Here is a 15060-nt window from a genome sequence, read left to right as displayed (position 1 = left end):
CCAGGCCGTGGTTATTTAGCCTGTGAATCCTTCACACCCTTGATTTCCCTCCTCCTTCCTTTCACTGTCTTCCCCTGTTACAGTTTCCTCATAAGAATATTTTCTAGTCTTCATGTTTTTTAAAGGCAGGAACTATATCTTATTCATCTTTCTCTCTGTCATGGGCTGAATAATGGTCCCCAAAAAGATATGTCCGCATCCTCATCCCTAGAACCTGGGAATATTATTTTATTAGGAAAAAGGGCCTTTGCAGATGTAATTAAGGGTCTTGAGATCATCCTGGTTATCCAGGAGGTCCCTAAGTCCAATGACAAATCCTTGTAAGAGACACAGAGAGAAGACAGACACACAGGAGAAGGTGGTGTGAAGACAGAAGCAGAGATTGGAGTGATCCGACCACAAACCAAGGAAGCTGGCAACCACCATTAGCTTGAAGAGGCCTGGAACGGATTCTCCCCTAAAGCTTCTGAGGGAGTGGGCCTCTGCCAGCACTTTTGAGTTTGGACTTCTGGCCTCCAGAACTGTGAGCGAATAAATTTCTCTTGTTTTAAGCCACTCTGTTTGTGGTAAGTTGTTACATCAGCTATAGGAAACTAACACATTCTCTATCCATGGCACCTCACACAGGACCTGGCAGGTAGTGAGCTTCTTTACGAGTAAATGAATTTTCCTATATTAATAAATGATTATGCCTAAAAGGTTTACAAGGAGAAATAGGATAGCATTGGTAAGACTAAGCCAGTTTTAGCTTATCCAGGCTTTCCCTGTTCATGTCTTTATTTAGGTTAGTAAAATATTCAAGTTTGGTGAAAAGCCTGTGTGCCTGAGCATTGTTACTGGGGCTTTGGAAAAGCACTGGAAATTAAGATAGCCTGCATTTTTATTCCTCACTCAGCTATGAATGGTAAGAGTGATTTTCCCATGGAATGACAGGCTGCTTTCCCAGTCTCTTCCTAGTAATTAAGGTGGTTTTTGTAAATGAGAGCCATCAATCCTCCCCTGGCAGGCCACAGTCTCTGCATCCTTTCCTTCTTGCCTCAGAGCCCTGTTTGGGCAAATTCTGGGCTGCCATACAGAGTGGCTTAAAAAAACCTATATGTGTATTGCCATCTGGCCTCTGAACTGGCCTGATATTTATGGTCTTGTCAGTCAGTTTCTGATCATTGTGATTGTGAAGAAGTCTTGAGAGTCTGCTCACAACTCTCTAGCAGGGTAACAACTTGTGTTCAAGGTGCTTATAGATGTGAAAAGAAGCACAATTAGACAATGTCTTCCAGCCTTACAAGGAGAAATGATCTGAAGTCAGCATATTCAAATTACCTGAAGTGGTTCAAAAAGAAGAAGCCATCACCCAGCATGCTGGAAAACCTTCAAGGCTTTATTCTCAATAGCTTCACATTAATACAGACGCTTCTAATTTTGTGCTGAGAAAAACAATGTTACACATAATGTAACTTTAATATACAACATAGAAATTCATCCTAAATTAGTTACAACAAGGACCTACAAAAAACTTCATAGGAAAAAAAGTTACCTAATATTGCCACCATATTTTTCAGTAGACTGACCCTGTCAGACCCTGTCACCACTGCTCAGCTCTGTAAACAATGGTTATTTCCATGTTCTGGAGAATCGTTAATCGTTAACAGGGGCACTAAAATCAGCCTGAAAAGTTCTAACACATCACTATATACTGTACAGTCCTCAAAAATAATTTATTGTACTGTTCTAAAAAAGGTACTACGGTTGTTCTTTTGCTCTGTTTCCATATTCTGAGCTGCGTGTGAGCACTTTCATCTAACAGTCTAAAAACACGAGAACTGAACTGCATTCACAATCACAGAGATGAGGTGGTGGAGTCGAGGACCTCCCGCCCATTGCACACCGTGGGGACATACGTGCTCGCAGAGGCTGGAAAACAAAGCAGGACAGAAAATTCAGTTAGTCAAGTGGGCCACATAGGTAACGGCACAGAGAATCCCAGGCACTGGTTAAAATTAAGTTCAAAACTCATTTTAAGTTGGCTTTGGACAATGCTAAATGATTTAATGCTGTAGGAAGTCAACTTTCTAAATATATTCTACTCAAAATGAGTTTGTATCCTGGCACATCTCTCCACTTATGCCATACCTCTTGGAGAGAGAGTTTATAAAAACATAATCATTGCTGAAAGAAGTCGGTTTTGGATTTAAATTAGATTTGTAAGCTGTAACCCAGTTAAAATACAATGCGCAAAATTGAAAGCTCACCACAATTTCCTTAAAGCTTGTTTAATTACCATTTTCAATACCTTAATTTGTTTTCTCTGAGCAGGTATGACTCTTATGTAGCCCCAGAAGTCATCTGTGAACTCCACTGCCTTAGAGAATGGTTTGATATATTTTCATCGTTCAAGTGGATAACCTCAGTGAAAACTCTAGCGAGGGCTGAGGTGCTAGGAACCTCAATTTCAGAACAGTTCTCAGAAAGGAAGACATTCCAAAGAGATGATGCTCTTATTAATGACAATAGTGACAACAGTGTCAGGGTGTGAGTATAATATGGGTGTGTATATTCATTCTTTTTGTGGCACTTAGTTTTCCTAGATACAATTTATAGCTCTTGATGTTTTGAAGGTTTTGTTTCTATGAGAAATCTAGGTACAGCTAAGTTATATCTATTTCATCCTTAATGCTTTTTCTTTTTACTGAATGAGAACAAAAGAAAGAAGTCCCATTCACCATGGGATAAAACCATGCAGCCAAGAGAATCAGTTAGAAATTGTCTTACATTACCTTTTAGAGCCATGTATGTCCCATTGCTTGGCCTGTCTGCCTGGACGTTCTCTGCCCAGAAAGAGCAGATTTTCTTGGTTACCTGACCACAGCCCAGGTCAAACTAACCAGTCAGCCGTCCTATTCCTTAAGGGCATATCTCTTGGTTCATAGTCATGTAAACTAATTTCATGCTGAAGTATTCATGCCCGGTAGTGGAAATATTCTTGTCCCATAAAACTGCATTTTCATAGGAATTTCTTTAAACACAAAGGAGAAACTAATTATGAAATTTGAGATTATGTGGCATTTGGTGGGGGAGTATTCACCATATCTGGGGCAGTGAAGTCTTTCAGCAGGCCCATCACTAGGGAAACTACAACCTCTCCATTTTGCATTGATTACTTGGCTAAGTATGTGAGAAAATATATAAAGTCAAGTCTGTGTGGCTGCCTAAGGTTACAGCGGACTCATCTGACATGCTAACTCATTTGGAGATATTTTTCCTTTTATCATTTTTAGGATGGGTTCAATTTTCTTTACAATATGAACCCACTAAAAATTACAGTATCTTTTGGGGCAGGGATGGCATAATCTACATTTCCTGATACTTCTATAATGAAGACATTTTAACATCATGTGTGCCAGATACATATTTGATGGAAAATGGTAGTCATAATAATTCCAAATGTGAGGGCTTTACATTATTCTTCGTAAAGTGTCTTTATATACTTTATCTAATTCTAGCTTTATCAAAGCTGAGTTAAGCAAGAGAAAGAACAAAGTGAAATGAAACCACAGTTCACCGGAAACCTAGGAGAGCACTCCAGGACATTTAGTATGTGCTCTTTCTGCAGACTCCTTGTATCCAGCTGCCTACTGGATATCTCCGTGTAGATGTTTAATAGACATTTCAAAAGCAAGTGGCCAAAAGAGTAACTCTTGATTCCTAACCTGTCTTTGTTTAGTCTTCCTTTCCTAGGGGAATGGTCTCATCATCTGGCTAGTTAGTTACCCAAACCAAAAGTCTAGCATTTGTGCTTTCTTCCTTTTCTGTCTCTCCTCCCATGTCAGACCAACACCAGGTCCAATCAACTCTATCCCCACATCCATCTGCTTCTATCTCTGCATCCATACCCTGGGCCAAGCCATATTACATGACTCTTGGCTACTACAGTAGCTGCATCGTCGGTATCTCTGTTTCTACTCTTGCTTTCCTACAATACAGCAGCTTCCCTGTTGTTCTCTGTATAGCAGTGAGAGTATTTTTAAATGTAAGTCACCTGCCTACACACCTCCAACGGCTTCCCTTTGTGCTCTCCTTACTCTGGTTTATAAATCCAAGGGTGATTCAGACCATGCCTATCTTTCTGCATTTACTTAATTCCATCCCTGGCCCCCTCCCTTTTTAGCTTTTGTTTTCAAACACAGCATATCTCAACTTCAAGCCTCTGCAGCAGCTGTTGCCTCTGCCAGGAATGTTCTTCCTTCTCTTAATCACATTCTGACTCCTTCTTGTTATCCACATCTGAAATGTCACCTCCTGAAAAAGGCTGTCCTCAGGCCACCTAATTTAAAGTAGCCAACCAGTTACTCTCTGTCACATTACCCAATTTTAAAACAATTTTTTTTGGTTAGTGTCTTATGTCTTATACCCTTGACTAGAAAATGTGCAGGGGCTCTGCTTGTCTTTTTTATTATTTTATCCTTGTTCCTGGTCATGGAATACACTCTCTGTGAATATTTTCTGAATGATTATATAAATGGTTGCATTTTAAGAATGTGGGAGCCAATGGAGGTTTCAAGAAGGAAATAATCTTTTACCCTGAAGAAATGTGAAGCCTGAAGCAAATGTGAGGCCTGTGGGCACCTTGTTTTGGGACAGGTAGGTCTTTCTGCTTCTCAAGCCACATTGTGGCACTGACCATGGACCCCCCTGCAAAGAGAACCAGCTCAGGTCATGAGCATCCCATAGCAGGCATGCTGCCTTTGACATTTTGACTAATGTCTTCATCTTTTCCAGGATCAAGTTTTATTATTTCTGTGCAAGTTTTTCATTTTCAGAGATTGAAGAGGAATGATGTGTCATGGGGGTAAGTCTAGGAGATCCAGGGGCTGGAATGCTGCTGCTCCTCTCTGTCTACCTTGGACTGGTCTAATAGCCCCTCTACACGCATTTGTTAAAGATTGTATCAAAAACTTACTCGGATGTTCCTCCTCCTATTGTGGAACTTGAGGAAGACTGTTCTTAAGTGTGATCTTACGTTCTACTTGCTTATTGCATTCTCATTTCTTAAAAGTGGAGTGTATTTTGACTAAGTAGGTAAGCAGAACAGGGGCTGCAAAGGTGGCTGCGTGGAAAAGCCTCAGGTTACAGTTTGCAATAATCTTCGGCTGTGCACTCCATGGATATCATGCTGGACGTTCACAGAATAACTTTGAGTCATCTACCCGCTTCATCAGGACATGAAAGGGCATGCCCTGTTAGAATGCCAAACAGTTTGAGAGGAAGACGATACAAGTTCAAGGTCTTCTTACAAGGAATAACAACAGCAAAGACATCCACACGTCTCTTTCTGCGGCTATTTTTGCCTAACCACTAACCTAACCAGTTTTTAGCTTATGGAAGGGAACTGTAACTTCTGTTTTTCTGCTTCTCTTTTCCTGTTTCATCTGTAGCTTTGACCAGTGAATTTTATTTTATTATGTAAAACATATTCTCATTTTCGTACATGCTGCTGAATATAGTAGAGGAAATTACTGTTTTATGAGGTTACCATCTCAATTACTTTGCCTTTCATAAATATTTTACATATGCCCCCATCTTAGCCCATCTGTTATTCCCCAAGGTAGTGAAATCTGTGGGAGAGCAAAGCACTCTCATTTTCATGTGTGTGTCTGTGATGAGCTTTTGCTATTATTCTAATGAAATTCTCACGAGATTTTTAATGGTGTAAGTTTAGCCCATTTTCTTCAGTGCGGTTAATCAGATTTCTATAATCATCCTTTGTGTGAGGAATAAGACGTGTGCAGATTTATTTTTGGCTTTCCTGGGAGTGGAGGTTGAGTAGGAGCTGTTAGTTACTCTAGGCTAAGGTGGTGCTTTTTGCTGTTCAAAGCGAAAACCGAAGATAATTGAAAAAGACCTAATAAGTTCCACCACTGATCACAAAAGGGCAATTCACACCAATCAAAAGGCATATTTTGTTTTGCAAACTTGGTGAAGCATTGGAGATCAATGCAGCCAAGTGGCAGCTTTGTCTTGCACTGTGAAATCCATTTCTCTTCTACCAGTAATGCACAGGCTGGCCAGGCTTTGGAGAAAATGACCTTATCTTTTCAGGTAACTGGGCCCTTAGTCAATGCTAAACATATTTTAATAGATTCTTATGGATGCCAAGTCTGTTTGTCAGTTTAGTGGCTGAGACTTGGTTCCTGAGAATCAGTGTGTTACTATAACCGTGTAATGTATCAGACTTGGAAAAAATAAACATTTAAACAGAACAGACATTCCAGTTTGTTCCCATCTGTTCCATTTCCTTGCTCCTGGTGACCCCAAATAATTTTTCCCAGCATGTCTTCTTGTTTAGATATTTTAATGCTATGGTCATGGAATCCAATTTCTACCAGCTGTTTGTTGCCATGTCCTCCTGCTTTGTCGCTGACCCTGTTTTCTTACTCATCACTTTAATTTTACTTATGTGAGGGCCCCTTGGTTCCATTCTAGAAGAAATTTGTCTGCTGATTAATATGTGTTGTCTGGGCAGATGATGCCACTACTAGCCACTGGTTTGGTGATTTCACAGTGGAAGGGAGTGAAAAGGAATGGGATGAAATTCTCAGGACTGCTGTGGACTTTCCTTTCCAAAGGGAAAATGGATTGACATCTATCTGATCTGGATGCTCTGGGTGCATTCTGATGGGAAACAGATGGCTTAACTTGCTGAGTACTCTGGGCTCCTCCTGCATTGGCCAGTGAGGATTTATGTTTATAATATACTTATGCCTGTGATGAAGAGGACCATCAGTTCAGTCTGTTACCAAATAACTTGCTAATTTGCCTGGCCAGGCTAGTACATAGTGTCATTATGGGATTCCCTAAACTGTAAAGTGCAGGCATGTTATGCTGTTTTTCTAGGTTTGCACTGTAGAGAAGAAACTTAGGCACTATGTGCTATTTTTTTTTTTTTCATAAAGTCATATTCAGACTTGAACATGGCTTGCCCCCTCCTACCTGGGGTATCTTCAGAGCAAAGGCTTGGCCATAGATAAGTACAAAGTCTGATCCTCATGTGCTTGCTTCATGTTGCTGTAGCTCTGTGGAAAATTCTACTGTGACTCTAGAAGGCTGTTCATCTAATCGTTTTGTACGACTGCTTTCTTTTTATAATGTGAAAATGCTTTGTGATAGAGAATAATTCTATTAATTGAGCAGTTCACACATCACCACCTAGACAAGTGACTTTCTAAATAAAGTTTTGGCAGAGGAAATCAATCTCCATATGCCTATAGCTCCTCAGAGACCCAAAGCTGGGCATCATTAGTTAGCAGAAGCCTCTTGGCTGATCTTAATGATAATGACATACATACATCCGAATGATTGCCATGAGCAAGAGAAACACACATCCCCATAGGACCAAGTCTGGGTGCCTAATAGCTCTGAAGACTATTGGACACACTCCATTTCTCACCCCTCTCTCTCCAGTCTATGCTGATGCAAACACATATTACTGTCAACAACATTCTGACCTGCATGGGTCCTATGGGGTTTTATGCTACGTAACCTCATGTGTGTATCCAACTTGTCTCCTTCAAAATCATGCAGTTCTACTTGCATTCCTAGCATATGTTCTTGATTGCCTGTATTTGGGAGCCAGTGCTGGGAAGCCCCTTTGCTTCTAAAGCTGAACAAAATAAAGAATGACCTCTTTTCTTTCTCATCCAAATACAAAGAATGTTTGCTTATGTGTGTGGGTGTGGGAGCCGCATTACAAGTATGAATTTAGGATTTGGGGGTCTCTGAATTATACTGCTATTGGAAGGAACACTCCCAGTTTCAGTAAATGTTTTGAGTGGCCAGGGGCTTTTTTGCCATAAATGCCTTCTCCGGAGGATTCCAGAGGGAGCTGGGGAAATAATTGCATGGGGATGTGGCTGTTGGCATCAAGAGGCAAAGGATGGGCGTTCAGAACACCTCTCCCTCTCTGAACCCAGTGCTTGCTTCCTCTTTGAGGGTCATCTAAGAGGACCTCCCTGCTTTGCACTGATAACTATTTGGATGAAGTAGACAAGGATGGTTTAGGCCAAGGTTCTCAAAATGTTTCCCTTGGATCATTTCCATTGAACAAGCTGGCGGATCTGTTACAAACTAGATTTCTTTTGCCCTAGACCACATGAATCACAGTATCTGTGTGTGGGGCTTGCTAATCTCCATTTCAAAGAGGTTATTCTTTTGTACACTGGGAGCCATTGGCCTATGGATATACTTAATGGAGAAAAGGTAATGTTTCTTTTATTTTTATTATTCTGACTCCCACTGTGTATAGTTCATCAGGTACAACTAATGTTATTCTCTTTTGCACCTAGCAGTATGTAAACGTTTCTCAAATGGTAAGTTTTCCAAGATGTCCTTCACCATGTTCTTTTGTCTATGCCTGCTTCTGAGTTTGGTCATGCTTTTCCATCTTTTTGGAACAACTGCTTGGCTTTTAAAATCCAACACTGATATTCTTTCTGCTATCAACCACTTTAGCTGCTGTCAGGGCGTTCAGTTCACCTAGGCTCCAAAGCGATGTAGTATTTCTGCTACTCTCTTGCCAGAGAATTAACTGGAAATTAATTTGACTGCAGCTTCCAGTCTAGGTGACTTCTTGGCATTGCATAGGATTAAGTGTATCAAGTTGCTGTAATCCCTAATAAGAGTCTAGTACGGATTAATTTAGGATTTGGAGAGTGTGGCATAATAAAAATGGCCACAAATTCTTTGAGAGGTGGGGTTATGTCCCTCCCCTTGAATCTGGGCAGGCTGTGTCATGCTCTCTAGGATCCCATATGGTGAGACCTCTCATCAAGGTGCTAAGTGTAAGAGTGAAACCATTGTGGACCCTCCAGATCAGCTCAGTATCAGCTGTTACCACAGAAGGGCACCAGACAAGGCTTCATAGAGCAGATTAACTGCTCAGCCAAGGCCTGCCTGAATTCCTGACACACACAGTCATGAAAGATAAAAAAAAAAGGGTTGTTGTTTTGAAGCCATTAAATTTTGGAGAAGTTTGTTATGCGGGAATAGATAACTAAATGTGTGTGTGAGTACGTGTGTGGGCAACCCTCTTGCTATACTAACTTACGCTGATCCATACATGAGGTTTTTGGTTTTACCTCTGGATGGAGCAAGTCAGAAAACCAGCAGCAATATAAGTAACAATAACCCAATACAAAAAATTCCTTCATAATACTTAACAGAAGAACATAAATTATGTGCTACCTAAGTGAACTATATGCCTTACCTAATGAACTCAAAGCAGTTTAAGGATTTTTCTTGATTTGCAAAACAACATACTTCCCAGTATTTAGGAGGGAAATGGATATAAACTAAGCTGAATATATAATGGAGGAAACAGGCAGTGAGATATAAAACCGGTTGCTTAAATTTTCACCATAGTGGGTCAGTAACATGCTCATACAGAGGACTAGATCCCATGGACCAGTGGTTTTCAAACTTCTTTGATTGCAATTCACAGTAATAAACATTTTACCTGGACCTGGTATATATGTGTAAACTCTGGAGCAAACTTCATGAAATACTACTTACCTTTATTACATAGAATGCACTCTAAAATATTTTATTCTATTTTTTTAAATTGCTGGCCAAACATCCAAAATAAATTTCATGACCCATTAATAGGTTACACTCCACAGTATGAAAAACACTGCCCTAGAACCAGGGGTTCTATCCTATTCACCACTGTGTACACAGGTGCTTGGAAATTTCTATTGTATAGAAGGTACTCAAGCATTTTGTGGATGAATGAATTCATGACAATATTTCCAATTTGTTAAAATGGGAAGGATATTAATCACAAGTCAGGAAACTCAGTGTCAACTCTTGAATCATTATCATTGTATATCTTTGTGAACTAACTCCTATCCTTTATTTTCTCACCTGTAAAAGGGAACTTGTAATATCTAATACTCATGTGATAACATGAACCCAAAAATGTAAAACTATTTTGAATAAAAAACATAGAATTATAATTAAAAGATCAATGTATTTGTTACTTATGCACTTTGAAATTCCAAGAAATATCACATAAATACTTTCCTTTACTAATTTAACACCACTTCATTAATTTGGATTAATTAGAGGAAAACTGCTGAAAAAAAGTGAGGTCTAAATTTAGAACTTTTTAAAGAAAAACATTTATTTAAAATTTCATTGAGTAACAAAATAGTCCTAAAATGTTGGGCTGGGTAGATGCCTACCTTGGAGTATTAATCGGGCCACTAGTAGATTAGCATACTGAGCGAAAGCTTAAGCAGGTCCATTGTGGTCAGAGTACATTGTTTTTGTGTAAATGGATATTTCTGAAATTCTTAAGAGAGACTTGATTGGGTAAAATGCCCTTGTTATCCTCCAGGAATTTATTAATTCCTAGTATATGTATTAGAAAATGCCGCCATTTCTAAATTACTGAGGTTTGAATGTATGAGATCTTGAACAATGTCTGTGGAAGACTTATGAACTTTGCTAAATTGTTCCAATAACAACCAAGAGCTCTGAGCTATCAACAAGACTATTTCTGTCCAGAGGTAAATCTTGCTGCACAGCCCAGGGTAAGCTTCCTTTTGTTCTCCCTGTAAAGCCTACCTAGTACCTAGCTTCATGGGAACTTTCCCAGCTTGCATTCTGGGTGACTAGCACCATACAGTAGTTTGGTGCACTGGCTTTGAAATCAGAGAAACTTAGTCTAAATTCTGATTCTGCCACTTTCAGTATGTGTGATCCTGGGTAGGTTTCTTAATCTCACGGCATTGTCAGCATCAAATAAGATGTAGTGCGCACACACACACACACGTGTGAAATATTTAGCACAATGCCTAGCACATATAAAACACTCAATAAATGCTGTTCCTGTTAGTTGTCATTATTATCATTGTTGTTTTGTTAGTCATTGCCAGTTCTTTCTTGTCTGGACTAGCTAGCTATTACAGTTGGGCAGCTAGAACAGAGATTTGTTTACTCAAGAAATAAGCAGATTTCTCTAGGATCCAAGGAAAATTATTTCACAAGTTTTACCATGTCCTGAAACTCAACCATTGTGACACCTGGAAATGTAGCTGAAAAGACAGTAACGTCCCCACCCCTATAGCAGCTCATGACCGAGGAGCGATACACACAGTACTTATCAGCCGTCAGGCTTCCCTTTGTTTGCTGGGGGAACGGCTGCCCTGTTAAATTGTATGCTCTGCTGGAGAAACTGGGGCACTAATGCGATTGCTCACTCTGTGATGCTGAGCTATTTTGAAGTTTCCTTTCTAATCGACTCGAGGCAAAATTGTGAAGCAGTCATTTGTCTCTGTCACTCCAGTCCTCCTTCCCCCTCTTGTGGCTCCACTCCTGCTTTCCTCCTCATCCTTCTGTCAGTGAATTTCTCCTATTCCATACCACAGATTAGCTGAAAATGGTTTAAAAGATTGTCCCCTTAGGTACATTTGTGCTTTAGTGGACTCTAAAGAATTAAGTGAATGATTCTCTAAGGCTAGCATTTCAGATGTTTGCAGGCCAGGAGGAGAGAGAATTTTGGATGGAGGAGTTATCCTGGTATCCTTCAGTTCACACTGCCTTCTCAGCTGAAAAAACATTGCGTCATTGAAGTAGGACCTATTCCAGCATTTCCAAGGTGTGTTCTATAGGATATTAGTTGGTTTAGCTGCGGTAAAATACTTTTAAGGAACTCTGTAAATATCAAAATTAAACAGGTTTCCTTGCTATAGAAATTCTCAAAACATTACAAACTAAGTTCTCTGAGTCCACGACAGGGTCAGAAATCCTAATTGCAGTTACTGATTTCATGTCTGTCTCCCCTGCTAGACTGTATGTGCTGCCAAGATGGAGCTTGGACTCTTCTGCTCACCACTGTATCCCTAATACCTAGCATAGGACCTGGCACCCAGTGGTTGAACCAGTACTTATTAAAATTGAATTAAAATTATCCATGGGGACGGACATGTGCTGTCTGTTCATTGCTTCTCCTCCCAGCCTGAAGGGGTCAGTGCCAAGTTCCATACTTACACTGAGAATATGTGGTCCCAGTTCCACTGACACTGAACCTGTTGAGGTGCAGTCTGTGTGTGACCACGTTCTTCTGGGGTTGGAACAGGATGATGTGCACCTTGGGTGCAAACAAACAGCCCAGGACCACGAAGCCACTCAGGCTAACAGAGATGCACATGGTTGTTGTCTGCACCTACAAGAAAAGGTTGCCTAGTTAAGTGTCTGGTTGTAAATTCAGTCAGGTGGCCAATTAAAGAAAGCAATGAAAAAAGACTAAACTCAAAAACCCAGAATCATCCACAGTTCTGATCTTATGTAGTCAAGCCAATACAGTAATTAATCAGGTCTTCCAAGTTTGGGATGTTCATGGAAACATTGCTTAGGATTTGTAAGCAAACACTATTTGTGTTGGGTGCTCCTGAATGCTTGTCAAGATTTCACATGGATTTTCTTTTTTTTTTCCTTTGTATATGTATAAATATATTTCTGCAGAACCACTTAAGTCAAAATCTTAAATAGTGAAATATCAATATTCAATGATGAAGTGACCAGATTGCTGGTATTAGGTTTCAGTCAGTCAACTTGGCTTATTTAAGATTCACTATATTATAAACAAATTTGGCCCTTTTACATTTTTCCAGCCTTCTTCCTTGCTGGGAGCTCTGTTATCAGCTGTTGGTTTCCCTACTCAATATTGGGGAACATTATCAATTTTCTTTGGGGGTGCCTACTCTTTTAATTATTTCATTGGCATCTCTCTGGAATTTTGATATGTTAAGTACCTACTGTTCAATCTTTTTGTTCTCAAGGCTTCTATACACTCATCCTTTTTCTTCTTCTTCTTTTTTTTTTTGAGGAAGATTAGCCCTGAGCTAACTGCTGCCAAATCCTCCTCTTTTTTCGCTGAGCAAGACTGGCCCTGAGCTGACATCCATACCCATCTTCCTCTACTTTATATGTGGGACGCCTACCACAGCATGGCGTGCCAAGGAGTGCCATGGCCGCACTCGGGATCCAAAGTGGTGAACCCCAGGCTGCTGAAGTGGAACGTGTGAACTTAACCACTGCGCCACCAGGTCGGCCCCTATACACTCATCCTTGACAGAGAATTTCCACTTTCTCTCTCTTTGATTCCCCTGAGAGTACACCTCAGAACTAAGTTTTATTATCTCTTCTTTTCATTCTCTTGCTCTCTCTCCATCTTCTCTGATCGATAATTTGTCCTGGCTTCAGCTCCCTTAGGTTTTCTGGAAAATCCCAAATTAGATTCTACATATTTTATCACTTTCAGTACTGAAAAATGGAAAGTGATTATTTCTCCTATCAGTTTCTACTCAGAGTAGCTATGGTAAATCCTAGAGTAATTTTAGATTTCTTTTTCCTTTTTCCTCAGGCAGTGCTATTACCAGATAGCATAATTTCTCATGCCCTAAAGTGTCTGACCTTCTCTAATCAAGGAAAGCTGAAGACTGAACAATTAACAGGAGAAGCCATTTAACTTTAGAAGGTTTCCATCTGTTTTTGATAAAAAAAAATAGGTTACACTTGTAGCATAATTCCACAGACTCTAGTTTTACTTTAGGTGCTGAAAGCACAGTCCATCCTTACTATTTTAAAGCTCTTGTCTCCCTTAACACTCCAGTGCCCTCCAACTTGGCCCCAAATCGCAAGCTCCTCTTCCTTTTGTCAACTTCTCAGAAAAGAGTGTACTGTCTAATTCCATGATGTAAAAGTCTTGCTAAATAATAACTGTTATTTATAGCAAGTCCAATTACTACTATAATTTGTTTTTTTACATAGATGTATAATGTGATATTAGAACTGTACTCTTCATGCCTCAGTGCTGACTGTGGATCCAGTATGAGAGACATCAGATAGTATAGTGAGGGCAAGACAAGTTCAAATGTGTGAACTTTCAAGGAAACTTTTTCTAAAAACATTTCTATTACTTTGAAACTCCTCACACACTTTAAGACATTATAAGGAGAGGAGAGGCTTTTACAAGGAGGATATCTTGGAAAAAGCTGTGCTATGATTATACTCTCCTTAGGGAGAGTAACCCTTAGGGAGGGTTGTGCCTGTCTCCTCACTTAAAGCCTACAGAAGAGTGCTTCAGTGTGGCATGTCTGGAAGGTTTGAGGTTTTTCTGCAGGAGGAGGATGCCCTGGCTTGGAGCCTGATTCCTATCTTGGGAATCTAGAAGGTAAGAAAAGCAGAGGTTTCATAGGAGAGCACAGAGACTTGTCACTGTATTGAGATAGTTCTTTAAAATTTTATCAAAGCAGAGGATATGTGAATGGTATGCGTGGACAAAATGGGCCACACTATCAAGAGCCATCATGGGTAGTCTTGGGCCCAGATGGAGGAGCCTAGAGTCTTCCACAGAAAGAGGCTGGGGAGATATATAGCTGGATGTCCTTGGACTGAGTGCGGAGCCATAAGAAACAACTTAGAAAAGAGAACTGCCAGCAGACTCGCTCAAGGATCTGCAGGAGAAAAGAGCCACTGGGAAATTTCTGAAGATTGCATGAAAATACCCTTTAATCATCTTCCAGGTTTCCCAAGGATGTATCTTTAACCACTGTGGACTTAGAAATCATAAAGTCCTCCAGTCACATAAGAACTGTCCTACTTCTTCCTTATTACTCTTTAATCAGAGCTGAGAGGGAAATAGCAATGGGTAGGTTGGGGAGTGTGAGCAAGGAGAAAGAAGTCAACCAATGCAGGCTCTCAGCCCAAGACAGGCCAGACCTCAGGTGAAAATGAGATTTAATGTTAAGATATAGTTTTGGTAATTATGTAGGCCTAGGCATTTTAATTTCCTAATAGAGACTATTTTCCATTGAAAATGATTGTAGGACCGTATGTTACCTAACAGCACACAAATTCATGTGAATTCATTCACAAATTCAGCACACCAAAGTCTTGAGTGTTTTCATTCGTTGCTCTATCCCAGCACCAGCACCAGAATGGTGCCTCACATATGGGGAATGCTCAGTGTTTGTATGTATCCTCTGGAATTTTCATCCAGGG

General features: G+C 40.1%; 1 protein-coding gene across 1 annotated transcript in view; it reads right to left on the bottom strand.

The window, feature by feature from the left end:
- Positions 1-1837: 1837 nt before the first annotated feature.
- GRM3 (glutamate metabotropic receptor 3) overlaps positions 1838-15060 on the bottom strand; it is a 95659-nt gene continuing 82436 nt past the window's right edge. The window contains exons 4-5 of the mRNA XM_046668753.1: positions 12046-12220; positions 1838-1911 (exon numbers count right to left, since the gene is read on the bottom strand). Coding sequence (XP_046524709.1) covers positions 1838-1911; positions 12046-12220 — 249 coding nt within the window. The remainder of the gene's footprint in view (positions 1912-12045; positions 12221-15060) is intronic.

This window comes from Equus quagga, chromosome 8 (genome assembly GCF_021613505.1).
Source record: "Equus quagga isolate Etosha38 chromosome 8, UCLA_HA_Equagga_1.0, whole genome shotgun sequence".
Lineage (NCBI taxonomy): Eukaryota > Metazoa > Chordata > Mammalia > Perissodactyla > Equidae > Equus > Equus quagga.
This window is presented reverse-complemented; position numbering and strand designations above follow the sequence as displayed.